Raw genomic sequence first — 27589 nt, forward strand, 5'->3', positions numbered from 1 at the left:
TATTTTGTCTTAAAATTATACATTATATTAGTTTTGTTTTAAAATGACAAATATCACAATAAACATTTTACTGTATCTCTTTTGCCATGAATGTAATTATTGACTTTAATTCAATGGTAAAGTGCTGAGAGAGGCCATAGAGTTCCAACTAAATAAGAATCTTTAACAGTTGAGACAGGAGAGGAAATTTTGAGACCGGTCTGAAAAGCCTTTGTGCTCCTCCTGTGCCGAATCTCTCCGCACCTCTTAATCTCCCCCCGTCTGCCACAGGTCTGCAGCCTCCCTGGCACGGACAAGAGAAGGATTCGTTCAGCCAGCGGCGGTGGAGTCAAAGGCAGCTGTGTCCAGAACGGGTCCTTATTGCTGTTTACAGTCGCAGCGGTGCGAGCAGGCCGTCTTTTGAAGACCGGCGTCTCCCCCTGCCCTGTAAGTATCCAGCTGTGTTCCCTCGTCATTTTTCACCTTACCTGCTTTTTCATCTTCCTGTCTCTAGCCCATAATCAAAGGACACGTATGGCATTAAACCAATTCATACAACAATCATTAAAACCCCAGCACACAGCCTTTGATAGGAGAGTATGTCATTCTCTCTTTCAAAACCGCTCCATCAGTTCTTTCCACAGTTGTTGAAGTCGGTGTAAACAATTCTTTGTCTGGGCAATGAAGAAGAACTACACCAAGCATGGCTGCAGTTCGAACCCTCCCTCTCCAGCATGGCAAAACCAGGGGAATATTTTTATACAGCAAGCTTATGTCCCTTCGTATAATACTGCTCCTTTGTTCAGGGCCAGGAAATCTCTTTTCTTGATCTGATTTGTGTAACCGTGAGGGAGGGGCTGCAGCTTAATAAGAAATCGCTGACATACAGTGTGTCATTTGATCAAGCCAATTAGCAAAGAGCTCCTTTTGACCCAGCATTTCAGTCCTCCTTAACTTAAAGAAGATGGATCTACAGTAAGTACAGCAAGTGTATCATGTGAATGCTCAACATCACTTTGGTAGTTGTTATTTATAGTATTTGTAATTCTTTAAAAAAATAATGCCTGTTCAACATTAGGACAATGTGCACACCAGTGTTAGATTCAACCTGGTTTGAATCCAGAGGCTTTTACACACCTGAACACCACCTCAGTAGATAAATACAAACTACCATACAAATATTTGTGGGATGGTCATGTGACATGCTGAAAAATGCCATTTCACGTGGGTCTAAATGCTTGCTAGGAGTAATAATGTATTTGCTTGTCTCAGTTGACTGTTACCTGGGAGCTGGGAGCTCATCCATTTACAACTGCTGCAGCAAAGATGGCTGGGCATTCCTCAGACACACTGCGCTTTGTTAAGACTATTTCGGGCCCTGCAGTTATGATGTGGCACAGCACAATATAACAGGGCAGCAGGGTGGAGTCAAGTGCCTTTTTTCACTACGAAAATAAGGCTTTAATTCAGTGGAAAGAGGTTTCTATATTCTATATTTGCCGTAACCATACACAAGCTCCACCCTAAAGACATGTACCATTCTTGAATAAGCCCACAGAACTAGAGTTTCTTTCTCTACAGCTCTTGGTTCTATTGCCTTTTTTTTCTAATCCCAAAATGCTCAAACAATAAGGAGTTATTTTGTGTTCCATGGCAGCAAATACTGTATATTTATACAGAATCATATATTTGAAATAGCCTTTTGATTATTATTTGTTAGGAGACACCGAAACATATCTCTTCACTAATAGTTCCTGCATAAGTATCGATATTTGATAAACCAGCGCACTAGCAAATTCTGCAGCTGAATAAACTTTGGACTGCAATGGCGGGAACGTAAACGACACCACTGTAAATATAGCATACTTTTATCACTTATAAAAGAAGAGCCAGGCCATCCAAATGAGAGAGGCGAGCAGAGCAGAGGAGCGCTGTGCAGACGGAGGGCCGCCATAAATCAGGAACTATAAAAAATGTCCCGCGTGTTGGTTCAGCGCTGCAGCGGCCTGCTGGGATGGGGGCCTCTGCTGTGGGCTCCTGTTGCCAGGTCTGTTCACTGGGTTCACAGCAACACACCACTCAGCACTGGCAACCCACCAGAAACCGGACACTGATGTACACCAAGCAAAGGGGACAACTGGTAAGCACAGTGTGTGTGTGTGTGTGTGTGCTTGTTTGCATATGGGTGTCCCTGTGTGTGTGATTGTGTGTGTGTGTGTGTGTGTGTGTGTGGGTGTGGGTGTGTGTGAGAGTATGTGCGTATGCTTGTGTGCATGTGTGTGCGTGCGTGTCTCTGTGTGTGTGTGTTTGTGTGCGTGTGTGTGCGTATATGCATGTGTCTCTATGTGTGTGTGTGTGTGTGTGTGTGCGTATGCGTGAGTACTGTATGTGCAAATGTACATTTGTGCACAAGTCACACCGGACTCCCGGGTCAGTGTGGGAGGGTGTGGTCAGGTGGGAGAAAGCCTGATCTGTACCACATTTGAATGTGAACCAGCGTAAATTGCTATGTTGGGAGACCTAAATAGCAGAGGCAGTGCAGACGTTACCATACTGCTAGCAGAGCAGCTGCCTCCACACGGGTGCTGCCTAGAAGATGGTTTGCGCTAAGCACAAACACATGCTGCCAATAGTACCAGAAGGGGAAGTAACAGAGACCAGCGCTGAAGAAAATGAGCAAGTAATCATTCTGTAAACAACTTTAAAAAATAAAATGTAACCCCAACTGATGACTGTTGGAGAGGCCACTCATGTTTAAGTCATATTTAGCATTCAATTTCCAGTTGCAAGCAGTAAGTTGTGTACTTTATGCAGATGTGGTTAGCTGTTAAAAGATGAAACTATTGGGTGGGACATTTTGACATAACATTTATGGGCTGTATTACAGCACATAAAGAAAAACTGAATTTGTTTTGTGTCTAAACTTTATAGACAAACGCTGTTGTGATAGAAGAAATCAAACATTATGAACCACTTGGTTGGCACTGAATAAAAGTTGTGTTTAGGAACAAAATGTGCTACTTTTTTCCTCAAATTACACTTCTTTTTCAAAATCAACATTAATAGTACAATGTACAAAAATGGTCATGAAATAACTGCTCCAAATATTTCAGTATTTCAGTATTTTGCCATGTCTGTGATTGGTTTCAAATGTATTAAAATGCTCTATATTGTTTCTCCCAGAGATTAACTGTAATATAATAATTTCATGGCACAAAACAGCTTTACTACCAAAAGACAGCATTTATTGAATGACAGGTCTGTAACATCAGCTTAAGGCAACATTATAATATCCAGGTGTGTACTGGAATCCTTTTTTTTTTCTAGAATATTCCATGAGCTTATTGGCCATCACCCTCTGGCCTCTGACATCCAGATGAATAAGCTCTCATCACACAGGATCACTCTTTGTGCATAAAGTCCACCTGGATTCCTCCTGAAGTACATCACGAGAACAGCTTCTTTTCCAAATTCAAATCCATAATGGAAGAACATCATCAGTAAGCATACCATGTGAATAAAAAACATCCTTTGATTAAATAACATGGTGTTTTAAAAAAAGACACAGACATTAAACAAACAAAATATGCCCATAGTTAAAAACTTAAAACTGTTTAATTTACTTGTACAATGCATTTCCAAGCAGTTCACTATGATAGTTCACACCTCCATAAAAAACTATAGATTCTCGAACTATGGAAAATCATAAATACAAATTGAGGACATAAACCCAATTGTTCGGTCAGTTGACACTAGTCAAGAGATTCTGTGAGCTGAAAAACAAACACAAACAAACAACTGCTGCAAACCAGCTGCAGACTGGAAGTCTACTGTACACTCTACTATTTTAAACATCTGTTCTACAGAAATGAGTTTCCTCCCAGAGCTCAACACATTACCACTACTGTTATCTCCATTCAACACATACATACATCACTACTGTACATTCCATTGAACACAACACAACACAACACACACACACAGGGACACGCAAGTCCATAAAGGATTACGAAAGTACAGCTAGAGAATCTCTCGACAGTGTCTGCGCAATGATATAAAACTTTGGTTGGAAACCTGTTTTTCATTCCCCAACTGTCCCTCTCCCCTTCCAAAAAGGCCTTAAATAAGTTATCAAAAATAAACTGCCCTGTACCCACAAGACTTTCCATAGAAAGGCTGAATTGACAGTAGCTATCATTGAGGTCTCTGTTTCTTTAAAAATATATACTTTTAAATATTTTATTTAGACACTGAGCAAATCTCCAAAGTATTAATTTTCTTGGGCATGTGTTTTAATTCCAAGCCTTATCTTGGGAATCTAAGCAGCATCACTAATTTGTTCATTAATTATCTTGGCATAAAAATACAAATGTAATTAGGGCCCAATTAGAGGTGGGTGACATATAATTTAAACCCGATAAACTGGTATAAATGAGTGCACACTTAAGATATAACATTATAAAAATTAAAAGACAAACAACATTGAATAGGTAAAAATAAAGAATGGCATTTTGAAGCTATTGTGTGAATGAATCTCAGGTGTGCTAATCAGGTTTAATTCACCTGGCCTTAGAAACGGTCTAAAGTGTCCCTATCAAATGAATCCCTGTCAGTATCAGGCTACTTTATCAAATTCTAATGGGGCAGGCTTAACCGGAGACATGTAATGAAATACCATGCCCCATGAGTCACTTGAAAAATGTGAGTCAATAAATTAGAAATGTAGACAAGTTAGCTTGCCAAATGATGATGATGTAATGGCCAAAAATGTGGTGAGGCACAGGTTTGGACTTGAGAAAACTGACACTGACCCGGGTATTTCTGCAGAGCCGTGACATAAGAGAACTTAGATCAATGCAGAAAATTAATTGGCAGGTCAGCAGTCTCAAATCTTGAAAGCCTTACATCAAACACCTCGAGGCAAACATAATTTCTGATTCGCCATCTGAAGTGGCGGTATCTCCTACGAAATGCAGGTAATCCGAGAATATGACAAAACAATGATGTGGTTATATGTACAGTGATTTATATTTCTGTCCTAAAGGTGTCAAGATATTGAGATTTGACTTTTAGTCAAACCCCCTCCCCCACCCAAAACAAAAAGCCCAACACTTCCATCTTATGTTGGTCAGGTTTCCTCATGTCATCATAGAAAGAGGAGAGGCCAACAGCAGGTAGATGTGTGACAAACTGCAGGAGAAAAGCACTAAAACCACATCAAGCTTTCATCAAAAGCACAATTATTGCCATCCATTATTAATATGCTCAGTGTGTTTTGCACTGCCGGTGAAGGACACCATCAATCTCAATAAAACTCTTTTACCTTCAACTTTCATAATAAAAGCTTGATGGCAGCATAACTCAGCCTTGATGTAAAATAATTCACAAGCTAAATCAGGTCGGCTCTGCTGTCAGTTGCTCTTTGGAGTCGCCTCCCCTTTAATGAATGTTGAGTCTTCAAGTGATTCAAGTGTAAAAAACACAGACCCTGGAGTTCCGGCCCTGACGGAGGTCCATACTGCAAGTCCTACGACGGCTTTCCTTTCTCGACATAATAAATATAATAAAACACATTCCCTTCCCATGTTTTGGTTGTTCTTGTTTTATCTTGTTAAAACACACAAAAAAAAGTTAATGGAAGTTAAACATCTTTTCTTCCAGCAAAGTGATAGTCTTGTCGGTCAGTGTTGTCTCATCATTGACAAACTTGTAACCAAACAGCTTCATGGTTGGTCCACAGACGTTCTGTACGACTTGGGCCAGTTTGAAGGGTATACTGAACCTCCATTTCTCCACCTGCTCCGATGAATTTTTCTGCGTGGAGTACACGCCGCTGGCCTCCTTGGAAGCCTGGGTGTTCTTAAGGATCCATTCCTTCACCTGAGGAGTGAAAGGGATCCCGGCGAAGGTGTACATCTCAGCCGCTTTCTGCATGGGGAACCGGGCGATGTCCTCATAGCGCACTAGCATGTAGCGCCCCCGTAGCCAGGCCGGCTGCTTCAGCCCCGCCTCCGCCGACACCCTGATGTTATCGCAGTTTCCCTTCAGCTTCCTCACCTCGTCATCATCGATGGGCACCTCGCCGTCCACCGCCCACCTCTTCCAGTTCTTGTACTTGGAGGAGAAGGCCACCATGCGGGACGCCAGGACGGCCCGCGGGTCTCGCACCAGCTGGATGAACCGAACGTCCAGGCGGGGGTCCTCGACCAGAGGCCGCAGGGTCTCCAGCTGCCGGACCCGCACCGTCTTGATGGCCCGGTGCTCCTTCTGCCGGCACGACTCGGAGGCCAGGGTGAGGTTGAGCGGCCCGCAGCGGCGGATCTTGCAGTGGTAGCGCTCGAAGACCTTCTTGACGAAGGGCGTGCAGACCGGTTCCTCGCAGAGCGAGCTGCTGGACTCCCGGCGGAAGAGGGCGGTCGTGACGTGGTCCACTGGCAGGGGGCTGATGAAGGTCTCCATCAGGCTGAAGTCGCACAGGAACAGCTGTTGGAGGACGTCGCGGTAGGCTTTGGCCGAGGCTGTGGCGTTGGTCCCCCCCGTCTCCAGCGTCAGCATCTTCTCCACGTGCCACAGCGGCTCGAACAGGTAGAACATGTTGCCTCCCTGCTGGTTGAAGAACTCACCCACAAAGGAGGAGCCGGTCCTGGTGGTGGCCATGAGGAGGATGTGCTTCTTTCCGCCGCCACGGCCCTCCGCCTGCTCAGAGAAGTCCTCCAGACGCCTCTTCAGGTGCAGGAAGGCCAGGTCCAGCTTGTTGAAGGAGGAGGAGGACCCATTGTGTTTGGGCAGGAGGTGTGGGCGTGCGGAGACATTGTACTGCAGTGGAGTTTGCGGTGTCTGTTTTGGCGTCAGCTTATCAGAGACCCTGTGATACAGACACCCAGATGTTAGAAGAACTAAAACCCTAACTGCTTATGCCTTTCAGCATTGAGCAACCACTAGCCTGAACTCCTTTTGTTTATTAAACTACTAGAGAAAGATAGATTAAATAGGAACTTCAGAGTTATGAGCATTGTTGAAAGCTGGTTGTAAAAATAAAACATTTCAAACTTATACTCATACTTATCTTTGAAAGATTTAAACATACAAGGACATTTTGAAAGTATCTTGAATTCTTACCCACTAAACATCTAAACAGTAAACAATCACACCCATATACAGTACACACATTTAAAAAAATATGTGCTTACTGAAACAGTCAAAGGTTTAATGGCCATATTAAATGACATAACAGTAGCTGATCATCGAGACTGGCTTACTTTGAGATGATGTTGTTTTCCTTTTCGATGATGACTATTGCCACAATAAAGATGAAGGAAATTGTGTATTTGATCCTCATTCTTGGATGTGATTACTTTGAGATTGCTTCCAAGGATTGCTTCTCTATCAGTTCTGCCAACTGTGCAGGGATCCACGGCTGCCTGTTCAATGAGCCTGTGAGTTCATCGAGTCTCGCCTTGCAGGTCCTGGCTGCATCCTGCAATACCAAACAAACATTTAATACAGCAGCAGACAGTGAACATGAGGCAACCAGACATCATGCACCCATGTGCAGAACTTCTGAGAGCCTTACAGAGCGTCCCATTAATGCACAACATTGCAGATACAGACACTGTATTCCTGTCGACAAATTCCCAAAATATACGCTGAGCAGCATATAACTTTGCCACCAACTGCAGTCTCTATTTTGTATTTAATCAGAATAAACCCACCGAACTTCAGCTAGCTGGCTGCATGGTTTTTAGAAAAATAATCTTCATAAAAACTTTCAGAGACAGGCATATTAGCAAACTTTATCACCATATGTTTCAAACAAAGTTTAAATTTTTGTTTGCACTGCGTACAGTAAGGTTCAGTTTAAATTAGAAAGTAAGTCTGGAATTGAGGGTAATTGCCCCCTTAAAAACATGTATGCTACCCTGGGGAGCACAATGAGATGTAAAGAACAGGCCCACCAAACAAGCACATTCTAACAACTGGAGCCCTGCTGGCAGCACAACGCTATGCTGGCAACATATGCCTCTTCTGCTTTTATACACAAAACAGGATAATTAATGAGAACTAAAAATACCCAGGTATAAATAAGGCTCAGAAATGGAGGATTACCATCTTTCACATGTCCACAAATCTCCACAACATAAACACTGCAAACTCCAGAGCAAGAGAATCTACATCCTGGCACTCAAGGCAACATGAAGAACCATGTGGTCGGCCTCCACCCCCACTTGCCCCCCTCCTCCAGCCCCCAAACCCCAACCAAACTACCCACCCACCCCCACATCCCGCCTGCAACCCGACACCTGTCAGCTTGTTACAGAGGCCTTTTATGTGTGAGAAGACATCAGCCATCTGCTCTTCTTTTCACCAAGCCGAGGAGATCTGCTGAGAGCCAAGAGCCACGCCATTCATCTCGCTACAAAGCAGTTTCTGCTGGAGGTGTGCTTAAAAAGTGCCTCTCAAACCGAGTGTGCCATTCAGAGCCTGGCCCTGGGGACCACACATAAAGAAGTATCCAGGCAGAAGCATGTACAGCCCCTTTTAGAGCTACAGCCACCACGGTTAAACGTGTGGACCAAATATAATGAAGTGAGAATACAACAGGAACTTGTCTGTTCAGGGAAATTTTACTAAAATCAAATGTATGAGACTAAGAGCAAAACAGATTCCATTTTCAGTCAAAAAAATGTTCACCAAAAATAAATTATAAAAACAATATCGCTCTGATATTTCTAAACCAGACATGCTTGTGGGAAGATATAGTGGGCATGAGCAGTCAAATCTAGCAAGCTGGTTAGTCATTATCGGGCCATTTTCCACCTACAGAGGAAGTCACTTCGACCGATTCAGAAAAGAAGAACAGGAAGGCATTCAGGTTGAATCAAGAATAAACTTATGTTTGGGAGGCAAGCCTGTTTATTCCAGGTCAGCAAATTGCAGTTGTTGAGCTGTGGTGGCAGTTCACAGACTGTCACACGGTGGGGGTCCGATATGCTGGTCAGCAGGGGCTCAGATGACTGTTGGTCCCTTGAGTGAGAATGGGTGCAGCTTTCACAGGGACTATATGAAGATAACCTGCACTTTCCAAATGTGCTCAGTATCAGGTTACAGCCCGGTCCCAAAAGCCTGGAACACACACTACAAGTCCTGGAAGATCACAAAGTAGTGCATCGCAAGTGGGCCTGCCATACATGGGCACAAGATCATCATCATCCCTACAGCTCTATTCTGTACTGTTTTTGTGAAATATTTATCTATTTGCTTGGATTTTTAATATCTTCTCACAACTGTGTCTTTCTTCTTGTGAAGATTTTGTTGTGTTGTTGGCATTTTTGTTGTTGTTGGCTGTGGTGTTGTTAATATTACTATTGTTGTTGCAGTTAATGTGTTGCAGCAGGATCAAGCTCTATGAAATAACAGCTCAAACATGACAATGTAGTGCTCCTTTTTCAATGTCTGTCTGTCTCTTTTTAGCTCAGCTTGTGAAACCTAACACTTGATCAACACTGTTATACTGATTACTGCACACTTATTACACCAGACGATTGTGTGCCAATGGATAATTTCAGCATGTTGGCACTATGTTTCAAAACAACCTATGATAGTTATTATTTTTCATGCACTGAGGCTGAAATCATTCATGGCCTAAGTTGGATAAGGCAGGAGGGATGTTTGAATAGCACCAGCTTTAAAAAGCCTCTTCTCTACCTCAAGATATCACCTACAAAACCAAACTTTCATCTCTACATCTCTACAAATTGTAATCTACTGCACATTAATTTACAGTTATCTGATCTGCACCTCACATATATACAAAATTCACTTGTTATTTGTCAAATAGAAGCCAACCAAAGTTCAACCACACAAGCACACTGGCAAAGTTAAGTGTTCAGTGCCGGAATAACCCTGACACATTTAAAACCACTATGAGAGGCCTTTATGTCTGACTAAACAGGAAGAGACAACCCAAATGTTTTCAAGTTAGCAATAACCGTTGATTACCCGCCTGCAGCTGTTGCATTCTTATTCAATATTGACATTGAAAACAAAAAATTATGAAAATATTATTATGAAGACTCAAACATAACCAGCTCAATCTCCACCACTTGTCTGTGTCTCTTAAAGAAGTTGAGTGGTACATCTGCCATATGAACAGGTAACGGTTCAGGTAACTGTTCATATAGTGTTAGGGGGTAAAGTATAGTAGTATAGTTCACTTAACCAATCCCGGGGAGGAGAGTAAAATGCTTTTCTATGGACGAGACTATTTCCTAGATGATTACAGACCATATCAGACCAGCATCGAGAATCAAAAAAGGAGAAAAGCTTTTTTCAAAACAAGCACTGTAATCTAGCTACAGTTCTTCTCACGGGCCACGGCAATATTTACTCAATTTAATATTTGAACTACTTTGGAAGTTAAAGGCCTTCAGTTGACATAAACACACACATACAGTACAGACACCAATGCACACGCATGCACATGCCATAAACTTAGAATTACAGGGTATAAATGCTGCCAATGACACTAGCGGATGAGCAGACACCTGTGGCTTGATCACAATCACAGAAAGGTGAGTTTACGACCCAGAAGTTAATTTCAGGGAATCAAAGATGTAGCAGAAGATGCTTTACCAAAGCTTGTCCCAACATGACCGCCCAAACACCAGTGCATGAGGAATGTCTATGGTTGGAGGGGAGGAGGGGAGCATGGCCAGGACTCAGAGCTGCACTGTAAACACATTTAGACCACTGCCCAGCCTGTGATGAAAGGGGGAGTATCAGAAAAACTGCTTAATATGGGCGATACTTTGTGTTTTAAAGCATGGAATCTGTGAATTGCCTACTTTTAATTGCCTCTCAAAAAACTGGCTACTGTAGTTACCTAGCAACAGATATTCAAACCCATGGATATGTTTCTATTGGAAGACATTTCATATGAAACAGGATACATGTAACTACTGATTTCCATCAGAACATGATTAAATATAAATAGTTTGGAAAGGAGGTGTAAATAATGAGGTTGAAGAGATCTGTATTCATCACAAAGATCCTAGTAGGTCTGAGGTATCCAAGCCTTTGAGGCTTTGCGATTTTAATTTGACCTCATATGAATGACATAAAATAATATTATAGAAGATACATACAGCATTTGTATGTTTCCTTAAATGGGTGTACACATTCGTCCTTGTTTATGAAATACACACCTTATTAGGTATTTAGTAGACTTTTTTTAGACTTCTTGCTATTCTGCTGCTGTATCTTATCCACTTAGAGGTTTGACGCATTGTGTGTTCAGAAATGCTCTTCTGCATACCACTGTTGTAATGTGTGGTTATTTGCATTACTACCAGCTTCCAGTCAGCTTTGACCAGTCTGGCCCTCTCCTCTGACCTCTCATTAACAAGGCATTTCTGCCCGCAGAACTGCGGCTCACTAGATGTTTTTTGTTCTTCACACCATTCTGAGTAAACTCTGGAGACTGTTGTGTTGAAAATCCCAGGAGAGTTACAGTATTTACAGAAGTTACAGAAATACTCAAACCTGGCACCAACAATCATGCTCGGGTCGAAATCACTGAGATCACATTTTTTCCCCATTCTGATGGTTGAATGGTGAACATTACCTGAAGCTCCTGACCCGTATCCACATGATTTTATGTATTGCACCGATGCCACATGATTGGCTGATTAAATAATTGCATGCATAAGTAGGCATTCCTAATAAAGTGCTCAGTGAGTGTATGATTAAAAGATTGTTTTTCCACTTCCACATAATTGAATAATTTATTTCCGTTTTTGTTGTTGTTGCACATTGCACACAATGCAAATCATCAAAAAAAAATTGATTATTTTGGGGGATAAGAGTTATTCTTGAGCTTTTTTGCTAAATAGACAGGAGTTTATCATCAGTTCTGTTCTAAAATAACCTAACAGCAGGGCTGCAATGCACTGTATTGTGTTGTTGTTTATTTTGGTCAAGCAAATTTCACAGTTCCTTCAGACCTCCCTGCTAACACTTCAGAGCTGAATCTCCAACCGAATCTCACTTCTAACACCCTGATGCAATCTCTGTCTCGAGCAGACTTGAGCCATCCCAACCAGCCAGAGAGACTGCAATATAAACAGAAATTCTCTGTGAAATTCTCTGTATGGTATGTTTTAGGGACTGACATTTTAGTAAGAAACCACTATCAATGTGGAATACAAAGGAAGGAACATAAAGGACATTTCTTCTTTTGGCAAAGACATCCTTCAGCCAGACTTGTCCCGCTGCATACCACAGACACAAAGATCTCTCAGAAAGTGAAGGCTCTTGAAATTTCTCTTTCACAGTAGGCATTCTCACAAGGTCAGGCCTCAGAATTGCCTTTCCTCCAAAGCATGCTACTGTTTGTTATCATGAGCCATTTTCTTTCCTGAGAAAGCCTGAGTCAAAAGGAAAAATAATATAACTGTTCACACCTTCTGCTAAGTAGCATTACTGATGGTGTCTCAGGGTGCTCACTCTGTAAGCAATCTAACCAGTATTATATCTATTATTGTCTGCGGTTTGCTAACTGTTTTCCACACTGCTTGGAAGAGATGTGTGCCTCTGTGCTCTCCTGAATTAACAGATGATGTTGCATTATGGAACAAGCCTAAGAATATGATTGGGTATTTAAAATTTTGTGAAAATAGAAAATGGTTAATACAAATGGTTCTAAAAACTCAACTGTGGTAGCATAGATTTTACTCTGACAGAAAGACCAGTCAACCCAACAAGCTATGGAATCGGAAGTATAATTTCACGACTGCAAAACGCATAATGAGTCACACTAACGCTATTAATTGAGACGACTATTAATTGCAGAGACAACAGGCTGAGCTGATTTTGGAGAGCTTTATGAACACTTTGGGCATGCTCAAAGAAAACTCACGTGAAATTTGAATGCCCATTGATATCTTTACCATATTTTGTACACAAGTTGAGATCAAATTTGTGCACAAATATAAAGTAGTTCTGGGTTGGTCCCTCACTTAGAAATTGAGATAATTAGTGCTAAACTATAAAAACAAGGCATTTTGTAATTTTGTTGTATTTTAGTGTAACTTCTGTGTACACTGTATGAGCATGCTCTGACATAGATTTGTTCTGTCTCGAATGTCAGAATGGTACAAGCCTCTCCTTTGATTTAAGTCTTCAACCATATGTGTGCAGTAAATAGTTTTTTAGAGATTGACAATTTTATAGGACTAGTACAAAATAGGTTGAAATTGCCCTCTGGGGGGGGGGGGGGGGGGGGGGGGGGCATTCAATTAAACTTAAATAAAATATATATTCTAAAAATATTTTCACTGCAACATCCAAGACACTTGTATTATGTCAAAAAGATGTAAAATACTTACACTCAGTACTTTTTTCTCTCAGCAGGCTAGACAGTAGCTGCAAGGGTAAATTCCGTGTCAGCCCAGGTTCAGCAAAACATCGGTGCGACTTGGGTTTTCTGTGTTTACGCTACCATCGGTTACAGTAAACCTACCTCCTATGAATAAACTCTAAATTACATGCCTTTTTGTTTATGTAGCATGACTGTGATTTCCATAGTAACAAAATGCTTGAGAAGGGAACTTTTAATTCACATACCCAGGTAGAGGTGCTGCTTCATGCAGGCATTCTACAGGTATGCTGCTTTGGGCACTGTAGAAGGAGAACTAAACTAGACCTACCCTCGCTGAACATGCCCTGTGCATTTTCTCAGGCAGACAGGGAAACCCCATTCATTAAAGTCCTTGTGTTGCTAATTATCTAACATGGAGCGCTTGATTCCCTTATATGGGTAGATTTAGTTAAATTAATTTCACATTAAATTGTTTTTGTCAAACTACTCCTGAATACAAAATGCATACTGTGTCACTGCTTCCCAGTAAACTAACTTGGATGACGAAGAATTCCTTTTATGTAGTACACTGTAGTCAAAACATCCTTCACAGATTTACACAAATTATGTAGAATCACACTTCACATTGTCGCCCTTAAGTGGAATAGCCAGGCTCTTTTAGTCCAGATTTCGTGGAGATTTCCATAATATTTTTTATTTTGCTTACTTATGTCAGCTCAACCTGCTCGTGCTCCCGGTCCTGAACCGTAAGAGGAGCTGGAAAGCTCTTGGTTCCACTGTGGGTTGTGATAAAGACTACAGAAATAAACATGGTCAGGAAAAAGGACCACAGTCATGCTTGGTCACGGAAAACAACCACTTGGAAGCATCTAGCATGGACTCAGATCTTTTTGGGATAACCCACTTTTGGATTTCATACAGAGTAAGGACATTAAGGAACTCTGCCTCTAAGAAGACACAGTAAATTCAGTTTCAGGAAACTTGGTACAGGATTGCTTGGTTATAGGCCAGCATTTGAAAAAGTAATAATAGATTCAACTGAACATGTGACAGCTAGGAAGTCAGCAGAAGGGTGCTCTATGATTACTTGCCATGATATCTCACCACCTCTCACAACAGTGACTCCTCAGTTTCATTGAGCACCTGCAGTTTGCCAGCATCACCTGTGTAAGACCCATAGTCTTCAGTGCAATTGCTGCACAGTTCAACTGGCGGACTGCAAACAGTTGCCAACAACTGACTGGACCCATTTTTTTAATTAATAAAAGTCCATACATTTTGCTGGTGCAGTATCACAGTTAAGGTTAGGACAGAAACTCAGTTAACTAATCCAGGAAGTTACACTTTCTGCTAAAGTAAATGTTCTAATCTGTTTTTCCCTCATTCAAACAGGAGCCAAAATAATGCCTTTCCATTCTCATGTCAGTTTTATAACAGGAGACTGTAATACAATTTTCACATTGTCAATCCTAGACAAAAATGCCCCCCAAAAGCTGGTGGTGAGTTTTCAATGACAAATTTAAGCAGATTTACTTTTTCACATGACATTAATCTCTGGCTTTATCAAACAAAATCTCTCCGAGTGGAGGGTCAATGACTGAATATAATTTTAGAAACTTCATTTGAAAGAACGCCATGAACTGAGGTTTTTCCATTAGCTATAAATAATCAGCATTTGAAGGGAAAAGACATGGATGGCTTCCATAACTACATCATGCTCTAACCTAACAACCACACACACTGTATTGTAGAATCATCTAGGCATAACTAAACCATGGCAAACAAACAATTACAGTATTAAAACAAACACGCAAGGCTCGATTGCACACTGGCTAAGCTAATATACGCCAGTTATTCTGATTCCGTTAACCTAACAGAGGCCTTGTACAAACAGTGATCTTGGAAAATATAGGGGGAAACTCACCACATTTGACAGATCTGATGATTTCATCAAGCTGAAACTATCATTGCTGGATCTGTCATCTAGATAAAAGCTGCTTTGTCAGACAGCTTTAAAATCCTATGATGAAGAAAAATGCTACTGTGGCAAGAGAAGGGGGAAAGTGTCTGCCAAACATCTGTGTCTGCTACTCTCCAGATTTGAGCTACATGTAAATCACCAGATTCATATTCTTCATTCTTGATTTTTTGTTGACACAACAGGATTAACTGCATGAAGTCTGGAGAACAGGTTCCCCTGGCATACCATGTCTTGTTGATAACAGCACATCTGCAGCACATCAGTGAGTGATCTTTACCAAACCCAAGCACAGGGCACAGTATGCTTCAATCGCTTCTGCATAAAGCACAATCACCAGTGACAGATGACCTGCTTGCCACCCATACCTCCTAAGAACAGGAGGTGTGTGTGTGTGTGTGCTGGACAGAGAAATACAAGAGAAACAATTCAGGAAAGAAAGAAAGAAAGAAAGAAAGAAAGAAAGAAAGAAAGAAACAAGCAAACAAAAAACAAAGCAAGCAAATCTACAGATTTGTGTGGTCAAGCAGATTAGATACCACCTTTTATATATAATAATGGTCATATTCAGGATAATGTGTTTCATTATTATTGTCATAAAAAAGTTATCAGGTTGTCACATTATACTTTACTGCACCTGATAGCTGACTGAAGCACCCAAAAGCTCGTCCAAAAGTTTTTTCAAGATCTGGGAGAATTACATGACGGTGAAAATAGGCACTTGTTCTCACACTTGCCTTACCCTTTCATTACTTGCTGCAAAAAAACAGGTTTTCAATGATTGATAATAATGCAGAAGAATTAAGCAGTGCTCATCGTCATTTGCATTTCCTGCCATACAACCACAACCATTTGGTTACCATTGTTGCAAACGTACTGGTACGTACGTACGGCTAAATATATCACAACGAGAAATAAACTGGATTCTTTTTGACCAATTCTTTTTGTATGAGTCCCCCTCTCAAACCCATTATCCGACAAGCAATTATCAAGCTATTTATCAATTTCCCAGTACTTACTTAAGCATTATCTTCAGGGTATTAGACAGTCATTGCTCGATTCCCCGTTGATGACTCGCGTTTTGTAGCATCCTGTTTCTGCATCTCCAAAATGATGCTGCTCAGACAACAAATTCCTTTCATTTGCCATGGACACGGAATGAACTGCTCCATGTCCGTTATGCGTATCCCACGTCAGCCATGGTAAAGACTGTAACTCGGTAAAATGTATGGAATGTCTTAAATCAAACAAATGTATGGATTAATCCTCAACCAAAACTTCGAACGTCCAAATATTAAGTGTAATGGCTTTGTTTTGGTTTATTTTAAAGTGCATACATAAACGAGAAAAACAAAACATTCCTGAAACGAAATAACGTGCTGATAATTGCCCGTCAGTTCAGAGTGGAACTTCAGATCAAGAAGTGTGTAACTGTTCGCCTAAACTGAAATCACCCTAAGTCCCAAAGTCACGTGGTCACAGGAAGCACCCATGTAATTTGAATTCTATACAAGGACCTTACTGTTGAAAGAGGTGTCCCAGTAGTCGGTTACAGGTCTCTGACTGTTATTCACTTTGCTGAAAATCTCGCCGCACATTACTGTCTAACTTTTCGTACTCGAAATATTTATGTAGTCGACTGCAAATTTGCAGATATTTATGCCGTTCGATTATAATCATCATGCAGACTATAATAAAGGTAGAACACGCATGTCAAGTTCTCAAATTGGTTCAGTGATAACTCAAGAATACAACTTTAAGAATACAAATGGTTCGTCGTTGATATTTGTACCACCTTCATTTCCATAGAACTGGGATCTTAGGATCTTAAAACATGTAATGTCAATTCGCTGTTAGTTTTACCCACAGACCGGTTCTACCATTTATTGAAACTTCACGTCGATCGTTGATTATATTGAAACATTGCCATCTAGCGTTTCATGTAGTGTACCGCATACAATGCTGCGCAGTGCGCACTTTCACTCATTCCTATTGGCATTCTTCTTCCCCAGACAACTCTATGGATCAATTGCAGTGTGCTCAGCTGGAGTTTATACTGTGTATCAGTTTTAAACCCCTAGACCACAGAACCGTTTTACAACTGAAAGAGCTACCCAAATCTGTTTAATACAGATGAGTTCTTCCAGTTGTTATGCAGTTCTTTGATCTAGGTATTCAAACTTCCTGATATATAAACTTCAGCTAAGCGTATTGCAATTGACCCTACTACTTTTACTACTGCTACCATCAACAAAAACAACAACAACAACAACAACAACAATAATAATAATAATTGTTGTTAATGTTGTTGTTACTATTCCTATTCTAATTATTATGATTATTATTATTTTATTTTATTTTTTGTTGCTGTTGTTGTGGTGTAATACAATGTTCCAAAATGAATATAAGTATTTTATGAATACATTGGCATGAAACATGGTAATAAACAAATGCCAAAATGCGAGACGTTTTTAGAGAGGGTTTTATACTCATACAATAAAAAAAAAAAGAGCAGGCCATCATAAAATGTCGTCGGGTTAGGTTGAGGATGATGATGATGATGATGATGATGATGATTGTTATTACAATTATTATTATGCATGCATTATTGCATTCATAATAATAATAATAATAATAATAATAATAATAATAATAATAATAATATTTGCAATCATCATCATCAACAACAACCATGTCAACCTAACCCAACGACATTCTATGATGGCCTGCTCTTAAGTATATTTCAAGGCCAACGTGCACATAAAATAATACATATAATACTCATTATATTCAACAAGAAGACGCACTTATCCAATGAAAGTGAACAAAGATGCATCGACCAGTTATGTGAGAACTGTACAAAATTCTCATACCAGCGCGTGTAAGTACGTAAGTGTAACATTTACTTGTGCTTTGGGAACATCAGAAGATAAATCTGTTTCTGAAATAAAAAAATAAAAAATGTTAAAAAGTAAATTAAAAAAAAACCCAGCTTGGAGGCTACCTCGCCTCCCTCGTACTTCAGCCAATCGCACGTCGCTTATTAGAACCACGGAATGTACTGTCGCCAGGTTATGATGTCATCATAACAAGAACTTTCAGGAAGGTTATTCTGTGTTGCGTCAGTTTCTACGGTACGCAGCAACTGAAGGAGAGCGTTTAGCCTACCGTTTAACAAGGTAAGATATTATGTCAAATACTTTAAAAGAGATTACTTTGTGTGTGGGGAACAATGTAAGAGTAACGTGATTCAAAATGTTGATAAGATTGGTAGTTGACGTGCCTCATACATTGCTATGAGAACATTAAGAACGTTACAAGCCTAGCTAACGTTAGCCTACTGCTAGCTAGCTAACTAGCCACTTGTGAAAGGTTAGCATAAATATCATTCCCCACATTCAAGAGTGGCTAGCTATTTAACAAACGTTATCGACTGTGCTAATATCATTTGAGATGTGTCATCATGGTACAGAATATTTATGTCGTTCGACTGACAAAGTGCCGTTAAAAAGCTAATCGTATGGGTTATTGCTATTGGCTTATGCTAGCTACATCATACTAACCTCATACCGGGATCAGTAAAGTCTAACAACACACTATCCCTTAGTTCTTGTTAGCTTTGTCACCACTACTGTGAAGTAAAAAGAACTGGACAAATTACGTTTTCTGTGAGAATTGTATTGTCTAGCGCTAGTATGGTATATATTCACAAATCTTGAGTTGCTACATAGTTAGCCGACACTGGGCAACGAGCAGAGCGGCGAGTTAACTATAAATGTCCTGCAGATAATTTTCCCTTTGAGTTTGAGTTTAAGGACACCGAACAATGACTCGCCCGATACGAGCGTATTTATTACCGACGTCATACTTTTATTCTAATTAGCTAGCGAAGTTTCATTGTAGTTAGGTCATTGTAAGTTAGAGGATAGCTAGGTGCGATCCACACAAATGATAGACTTCAATCAATCAATCAATCAATCAAACAAACAAACAAACAAACAAACAAACAAACAAACAAATTAATTAATGAATAAACGTTTAGGCATTTAGCAGACTCACTCATTTTAGACCAATCTCCAACCTGCCTTTCATGTCTAAGGTGCTTGAGCGTGTTGTGTCATCTCAGCTTGTCCGCTATCTTGCGTCCAGTGATTTGCTAGAACCATTTAAATCTGGTTTCCGAGCACAGCATAGCTGTGAAACTGCCCTGGTCAAAGTTACTAATTATATCCTCCTAGCTGCTGACTGGTTTTATCAGTATACCTCTCCTGTTAGATTACATTACATTACATTACATTATTGGCATTTGGCAGACGCTCTTATCCAGAGCGACGTACAACAAAGTGCATACCCATAACCAGGGATAAGTTCGCTGAAAGACCCTAGAGGTAAGTACAATTTCAACTGCTACCTGTACAACAAAGATAAGGACAAGGGCCATTTTTTTTTTTTTTTTTTTTTTTTTACTTTTTTTGAACAAACAAACAAACAGAGCAAAAGTCACCAAAGTTAACTATCCAAACACTGCTTACCTAGCCAACTAAAATACTGATACACAAGTCACAGAGACAACAATTAAGGTTCACAGGGAGGTAGGGAGGGATGGGGAGAGGTGCTGTTTGAAGAGGTGTGTCTTCAGCTTGCGCTTGAAGGTGGGGAGGGATTCTATAGTTCTGACCTCAACGGGGAGTTTGTTCCACCACCGTGGAGCCAGAACAGATCTTAGTGCCGCTTTTGTTATGGTTCATCACAGCCTCCTCTCCTGAACAGAATGGAGAGCATTTGTGGAATCAGTGGTGTAGCCCTGCAGTAGTTTAAATCCCACCTCAGTGACAGACTTGAGTCAATCATGGCCTGCTTCTGTCACTCAAGGTGTGCCTCAAGGCTCTGAGCTAGGTCCATTCCACATTATTTGCAGGAATGGGCTTGGTTACCACTTTTACACAGATGACACACAGATTTATCTTAAGGTAGTGAAATTCTCTCCTCAACTCAACAAAGCAGCCTCTTTCCATGTCGTTGTGGTTACTGAAATCATTTCTCCATCTCCTTCGGTAAGGAATCTTGATGATGTCTTCGACTCCCAGTTCTGGCACACTTGCTGTACCCCCCAAACTCCATTCAGTGGGTGACGGGGCTTTTAGTGCTTCTGCGCCCAGGCTCTGGAATGACCTTCCTGAGTGCATAAGGACTTCAAAATCCATCCAGTCTTTTTAGGAAAGCCTATGATACTGGTCATCACACATAGCATGTCATTCATCTGCTCATTGAGGGGTTATTATCCTCCCTTCTGTTTCCTGGTAACCATTGTTTTTATTGCATGCTCTTTGTATTTGTGTTGCTTCTTGTATTTTTGAATTGATGTACTTAAAAAAAAGTGTGTACTGTGCAGAGATTAGAGCTTCCCAAATGTGTTGTTGTTGTTAATAATAATAAAAATATTATTATTATTATTATTATTATTATTATTATTACTACTACTACTATTATTATGAAAATATCCGGTGAAACTTAAGCAGTTCTGGTGAAGTGTTCAAGGATACAACAGTAGTGTTTCAGTAGAGTTACAAGCCTAGTTACTAACTAGCCATTATGATACACTGTGATCCTTAATATGAGTAGTGTTTTTAAGATAACTTGTGAAGTTAACGTTAGTATGCAATTCTCTGTTGTAGTGCTTGAAAAGGATGCTGGTGGCCAGGCTAGCATGTCTGCGCAGCATGCCCGTGATGGGGCTACGCCCTGCGCTGGCCCAGAGTTCCCCAGCTCTGAGGAGCCCCCTCCTGAAGCCTTCCCAGGTCAGTCGTGTCAAACAATACTAAGGGCTGAAAACCTACCAGTAGGATATTTCTACGCTATCCCATCTGTAATGTTACACACAGCTTTAAATGCATTGGACCAATTAAAGTAAAATATTATCCAGGAAATGCTGCAGTACATTTCTATTGGTACTGATGGTATGAGTATTCATAGTAGTTGTCAAATTGCACAGTAGTAGCATGTGTTATAAGTATACTTGTGATCTCCTTCCATTTGAAGATATCGTTGGAGCTACAGTCCCATTACTGTGCTCGGACAATGTGCACATATGGGATTATTATTATTAATTTATTTTTTTCCCATACAGCAGATTCAGAACTTTTTTTTTTTTTCTCTTTCAGGGGTATTCCACAAAAGTTCGATTTGGATTCCGACGGGGCAGAACTACTAAAGACCAGCTCAAAGAGGCAGCCTTTCAGCCATCAGCTGAAACATTCATTAAAGGTGAACTCTTATCCACCTAAACATCTGCCTTCATGGGTATGCCATGTCTGAGTATAGCTTGTATGAACTGTAATTCTACCTTGTGTACAGGCTGTTTGTCTCATAACAGCACATTTAAATGCAAATTAAAAACGTTATGGGCGATTCCATGCTAGCTAATGTTACAAATGCAGTATATTTGCATGGTACAGTCTAATAGAGAATACCTAACAGGCTTAAGAAAATTCATTAAAATATGTTGATTGAATGGGTTCATAATCTTTAGCTACTTCCCCAGTTTGGCTGTGCTGTTGGAGTGCCTTTACAAATATGTGTCTAATTCCTCCTCAGTGGATAACATGGGACGGATGCTTCTGGGCGGTGGAGCTGTTGTTGGCCTTGGAGCCTTGTGCTACTACGGCCTGGGGATGTCAAACGAGATCGGCGCCATTGAGAAATCAGCGTAAGATGATCGGCAGCAGTGTTATATCCAGCGATTTAAAACATTCAGTGATTTAAAACATTCAGTGATTTAAAACATTCAGTGATTTAAAACAAAGCCGCATTCATGCATGCACCTGATTCTGGAAAAAAAACTGTTTCAAGGCTTTGTCAGCATTTAATTAAAACTTGTTTCTTTGTATTTCTGAAGACAAAAAAGGTTTTTGTTATAAGTTATTTTAATTACACTATTGAGCATTTGACACTATTTCTTTACAAGTGCTTCACAAGCAGTTATGCAACACAAAATCAGATTTTGTGTTCTCCTGACAACATGTCCCTCTCCGTGTCCCTCTCCGTGTCCCTCTCCGTGTCCCTCTCCGTGTCCCTCTCCGTGTCCCTCTCCGTGTCCCTCTCCGTGTGCCTCTCCGTGTGCCTCTCCGTGTCCCACTGTATACCTCTCTGTGTCCCTCTCCGTGGTGATGGTCTGGTTGTGATGGTGTGGTTGTGCTCCAGTCTGTATTGTAATGATGTGACTGATTGGAGCGTGTCTCCCGCAGTATCTGGCCGCAGTACGTGAAGGACAGGATCCACTCCACCTACATGTACTTTGCGGGCAGCGTGGGGTTCACAGCCCTCTCTGCACTGGCAGTGAGCCGGACCCCTGCGCTCATGGGCCTCATGATGCGAGGCTCCTGGCTGGTGAGAGTCCTTCCTCTGCTCCTTATTCTGCCTTAGGGAAACGGTGCTCACCTCACATACATCATAGCTCATTATTATTACTATTATATTCGCTGTACCAGTGGAATATGGTGCCTCTGTGCTCAGTGAGCATGTCCCTGTCGAAGCGTAGTTTGTGAAATATGTTTGGTTGGACATACTGCGCTGGGCTGGTTTCAGCTGAACCAAGCGTGGTCTGTGCCAGGCCTGGCCCAACAGAACCAGCAACCTGTTTAAACCCAAGAGATCAGCCAAACCAAGGTAGCTGTAATCTACTGCTTTAATGTACCCGGCTGGGTGTCAGCAAAAACCAACAGACACTGTAACTCTCCAGGACCAGGGACTGCTACCCACTGACCTGAACAGTTTCTCTGGGATTAATGTTAACACTTCCATTCACTTTTACTGTGAGATGAAGAACTGAAAAATGCTCTGTGGACCTGCCCTGTGGCCCAGAAGCAGTGACATACCATTGCCATACTATATTTTACAATAGGGTTTATATCCATAATATCCGGGCAGCACGGCTGGTGCAGTGGGTAGCACTACCACCTCACAGCAAGGAGGTCCTGGGTTTGAATCCCGGTCGGCCGGGGCCTCTGTGTGGAGTTTGCATGTTCTCCCCGTGTTTGTGTGGGTTTCCTCCGGGTACTCCGGTTTCCTCCCACAGTCCAAAGACATGCAGGTTAGGCTGATTGGAGAGTGGGTATGAGTGTGTGAGTGAATGGTGTGTGTGCCCTGTGATGGACTGGTGACCTGTCCAGGGTGTATTCCTGCCTTTTGCCCAATGTATGCTGGGATAGGCTCCAGCCCCCCTGCGACCCTGTTCAGGATAAGCGGGTTAGGATAATGAATGAATGAATGAATGAATGAATCCATAATATCCAAGGAAAAAACTTTTTTATTATGTTCTATGAATCTATGGTTTGTTAGATACCTTTTGTTTCTGGTATTCTCAGACATTTGTGACCATGAGTGCATTGTCCATTTGCTTTGTTTGTGTGCTTTCAGTGTGCCCTCCACATAAGTGTCTATACGTATTTATATCTTTGTCTTTATAAGAATGCATTCATTATTCTGCTGTATTTCTTTTTCTCCTGACATAGCTGCACCATGTGAAGCACACTGATCTCCATATGCTGGATGAAATGAGCTCTGTAAATGAAGTTTGATTCTGTTAGATTTTCAGGTGATTATTATGTTTTCATGTAACGGTGTAGGCTATCGGTGCCACGTTTGCCGCCATGATCGGGGCAGGGATGCTGGTCAGGTCCATCTCATATGAGCACAGCCCAATCCCCAAGCACCTCGCCTGGATGTTCCATGCAGGTATGCTTTCCCATCCACTGCTTTATTGTAGGCCATTGTAGCGGTGCTATTGCATTTACTGTTATTTTGCCTCGTTTACGTTTATTCGTTTTGGTAACAGGAGTGTTCAATTCAATTCAATTTAGCCCAAACTCCTAAAACCCAGAAATTCATTTTATCTCAAGAACCATATTCTACTATACTGAAATCTACTCTTCCAGGGACATTCAATAAAAATAAAAGAATATTTTAGAAAATATTTTAGAACATATTTTTGTCATCCAAGACACTTGTGTTATGTAAACATCTGCTGGATATTATCCTACTGTGTGAAGAAAAAAAGAAACCTGCCTCATACCACTAGGGGGAAGCGATGACAAGGTAACAAGCTTAGAATTATGAAACAGGCTGTGGTTTGTCATTTTATCAAAGCTCTGCTGACCAGTAAAAGACATGGGTATATTGCGACCAAACGGGTGCTCTCTGTTTGGCCGCAGAACAAAAAAAAATAAAACTTTTGATTAAAATCACTCATAACTCTCTTGCCTTATAAGTAAAGTGTTTTGATGTGCATTGTTGTGAAGAGGCAGCGTAGCAGCTGAAACTGTTCTTGTGTGTTGGTTTGAAGGCGTGATGGGGGCAGTGGTGGCCCCTCTTACCTTGCTGGGGGGGCCCCTCATAGTGCGCGCGGCCTGGTACACAGCAGGCATCGTGGGAGGCCTGTCCACCGTGGCCATGTGCGCTCCCAGCGAGAAGTTCCTCAACATGGGCGGCCCCCTGGCAGTGGGACTGGGCGTGGTCTTCGCCTCCTCCATCGGTGAGTGTGCCTTCAGAAAATAGCGTTTTACTTTAAACAGGCCGGTTATAGGGAATCACCTGGTGAGCTTTGTTTTCATTTGGTTCCATGTGTGCTCCTGGAGGCACTCTCCCAAAATGAGTGCCATTTGTGGGCCTCATGACCTGTTGCAGTTGTAATGTTTATTACTCTTTTTTTTATTTATTATTTGTTCTTAGTTTTTTTATAATTATATATAATTATAATTGATCCCCTTAATTTTTATGAATTTATATTTCATGTTGTATAGCTTCTTGGACCTGACAACATTGAAATATAAGTAAAAAAAAAAAAAAAATGAAGGGATGGGTATTATTAAGAAATGTAATCCCACTGGAAGTCAGCTTGGAGTCAGACTGAATCATGCAGTTATTTAGTCTTCCGGGCTGACAGTCTCTTGGCGGAGATGTGATGCTGGGTGAGGGAGGCTGTGCTGTTATCTGAGTCTGTTGAAGACGAGGCCGGGTTCTGAGAATGGCGTCTCTCCGCCCGCGCAGGCTCCATGTTCCTGCCCCCCACGTCAGCCCTCGGAGCGGGCCTGTACGGAGTGGCCGTGTACGGGGGCCTCATCCTCTTCAGCATGTTCCTCCTCTACGACACGCAGAAGGTCATCAAGAGAGCCGAGACCTACCCTCTGTACGGCGTCCAGAAATACGACCCCATCAACTCGTAAGTGGAGGAGGTGTGCAGTAAGCTCAGGTCATGCTGTCCACCCGCGTGTGTTTACAGTAGGGTTGTAAGCTCAGGTCATGCTGTCCACCCGCGTGTGTTTACAGTAGGGTTGTAAGCTCAGGTCATGCTGTCCACCCACGTGTGTTTACAGTAGGGTTGTAAGCTCAGGTCATGCTGTCCACCCACGTGTGTTTACAGTAGGGTTGGGTATCGACTGGCACCAGTCTGGCGCCTGTTCTGATAAGATGTTTATCAATCCATCGTCCTCCGTAGTTGGTTTGAAACTATTAACTATTCAAAAATGGTTAAGAAAAATGATATAGCATGGAAATGTATAATAACATTTTACCTTAATCTTGATTTGTAGATGCTTGGGAATATACATGGATACTCTGAACATCTTCATGAGAATGGTCATGATTCTGGCCAATGGCGGAGGAGGCAGGAGGAAATGAGAATCTTCACATTCTACAGTTGGACTAAAGCACTTCCTGAGGAAAATAACCTACCATTATACAGTTCAGCTACAACACAGACCTTTCATTTACACTGGGGGCTTACATAATACACATTGGTAGAACCAGAACTTATTTGTAAAGAAATCACTCATTGATTTGCTTTGCATATGCATTTGATGTTTAATTAATGGGAACCTGATGTGATAAATTGGATTATCGGAATATTGTTAAACCTTGCTTGTACCTCAACCTGGATTTAATTCTTTTTTTTTCTATATATTTATGCATATGTGGTTGTTAATGTATCATAATTTTTGAGAGCAACTCAAACCTAAAATCCTGTGGGGATATTTTCATTGGTAAATTCCAGTGCTGCATCTGATCTCGTGCACCATATGGGTGTTTCCTTCTTGCAGTATGGTGAACCTGCGTCGGGATTTCATAAGTGGGTCATTGCGGTATCTGATTTAATTGAAGTTTGTTTAGACACCACAGTAAAGAAGGCTCCTAATAAAGCTATGAATGGCAGTATCTTTCCCTGTCTGAGAATCTCTGGTGTCATTATTACATTATGCTTTTTACATTGATCTTGGGTGGGTCCATTTGTGGTCATTGTGATACAAGGGAAGTTATTTGAACTCTGGAAATAACACACATTCCCTGCCTGGGCATGATATTTTGTGGGACTTCATTGTTAATCTATAGCATTAACAATGAAGGGTAGGGTTTCTCAGGGATTCTTGAATGATTGCAGAGGCCGTTAAGACTTGCTTCCTGGGAGGAAATGGGCGTAATATCACCTGCAGTGTGAAGGGATAAAAAGGGATTATTTTGATAAAAAGCCTTTTTTTCTTTGTAATTTTCAGTAATCTGATATAAAACTTTTGATTTGTGAACCCTTTCTTACCTTTCCGTGAGCAGAATTCACCCTTGCGTTAAGCGCCTCATTTACTGAGACCTGCGCATGTAAAACTCATAACCAATGCCGGCTGCAAAATTAATGCCATTGCTCATGTTATTGATTTAGCGTGTGCTAAAAGGTTTTGCACGTGCTAAAGTTTTAGTAATTCGGGCCATAAATAGGTCATATATGCCATAATTGGACTTTATTACTTTAAATATGACTTTATTTACATATTTCGTATGTATTCACCTTTTATGGCTCTTGTTTTTCCTCTGCATTGTCAAGAATTTCTTTTGAGTCATCTCCAGTCATGGAAATGTCCAAAGACACCCCCTGAGACATTACAATCTCCTCCGTTTACTGCCCTGCATGTGCATAATTACGTAGCTGGCACAGTCAGGCCGCAGTCATCAGATTCACCAGTGGTGTCGCTATTGTGCAAACGGAGAAGAAACGTCCAACTGACAGACCTTGCCTCCCTGGCTAATTCTACGGCGAGGGTGCACAAGTCCGCTCCTGGAGTGCCGGTTAACGAGCTGGTTTTTGTTCCAACCAATTACCTTCATTTTAGTTCTCTACAAACAGTGGAAACACTGCAAACTACGCTGGCTCACTCCTTTACGTGAGCACAGTGTAATCCAGGGGTCTCCAATCTTATCCTAAAAGGGCCGGC

General features: G+C 41.3%; 2 protein-coding genes across 2 annotated transcripts; one reads left to right on the forward strand and one right to left on the reverse strand.

Moving 5' to 3' along the window:
• Positions 1-3202: 3202 nt before the first annotated feature.
• LOC133122113 (carbohydrate sulfotransferase 3-like) lies at positions 3203-16774 on the reverse strand. The gene is made up of 3 exons (XM_061231847.1): positions 16355-16774; positions 7239-7456; positions 3203-6844 (listed from the first exon to the last, which is right to left on the reverse strand). Exons 2-3 carry the CDS (start codon positions 7316-7318, stop codon positions 5611-5613), a joined length of 1314 nt encoding a protein of 437 aa, XP_061087831.1. The 5' UTR covers positions 7319-7456; positions 16355-16774; the 3' UTR covers positions 3203-5610.
• Positions 16775-18395: 1621 nt separating this feature from the next.
• Positions 18396-26555, forward strand: ghitm (growth hormone inducible transmembrane protein). Its single transcript, XM_061231274.1, has 9 exons — positions 18396-18514; positions 21011-21133; positions 21497-21599; positions 21930-22041; positions 22580-22721; positions 23960-24068; positions 24676-24864; positions 25380-25551; positions 25922-26555. The coding sequence occupies exons 2-9, from the start codon at positions 21023-21025 to the stop codon at positions 26007-26009; spliced, it is 1026 nt and encodes a 341-aa protein (XP_061087258.1). The 5' UTR covers positions 18396-18514; positions 21011-21022; the 3' UTR covers positions 26010-26555.
• The last annotated feature ends 1034 nt before the right edge of the window (positions 26556-27589 follow it).

Source organism: Conger conger, chromosome 2 (genome assembly GCF_963514075.1).
Source record: "Conger conger chromosome 2, fConCon1.1, whole genome shotgun sequence".
Classification (NCBI taxonomy): Eukaryota; Metazoa; Chordata; class Actinopteri; order Anguilliformes; family Congridae; genus Conger; species Conger conger.

Coding starts and splice junctions, on each gene's coding strand:
- ghitm (XM_061231274.1), top strand. CDS start 21,023: ATGCTGGTGGCCAGGCTAGCATGTCTGCGCAGCATGCCCGTGATGGGG. Junction 21,600..21,929: donor AGCTGAAACATTCATTAAAG/GTGAACTCTTAT, acceptor ATTCCTCCTCAG/TGGATAACATGGGACGGATG. Junction 24,865..25,379: donor GGTCTTCGCCTCCTCCATCG/GTGAGTGTGCCT, acceptor CCGCCCGCGCAG/GCTCCATGTTCCTGCCCCCC.
- LOC133122113 (XM_061231847.1), bottom strand. CDS start 7,318: ATGAGGATCAAATACACAATTTCCTTCATCTTTATTGTGGCAATAGTC. Junction 6,845..7,238: donor GAAAACAACATCATCTCAAA/GTAAGCCAGTCT, acceptor TCTGTATCACAG/GGTCTCTGATAAGCTGACGC.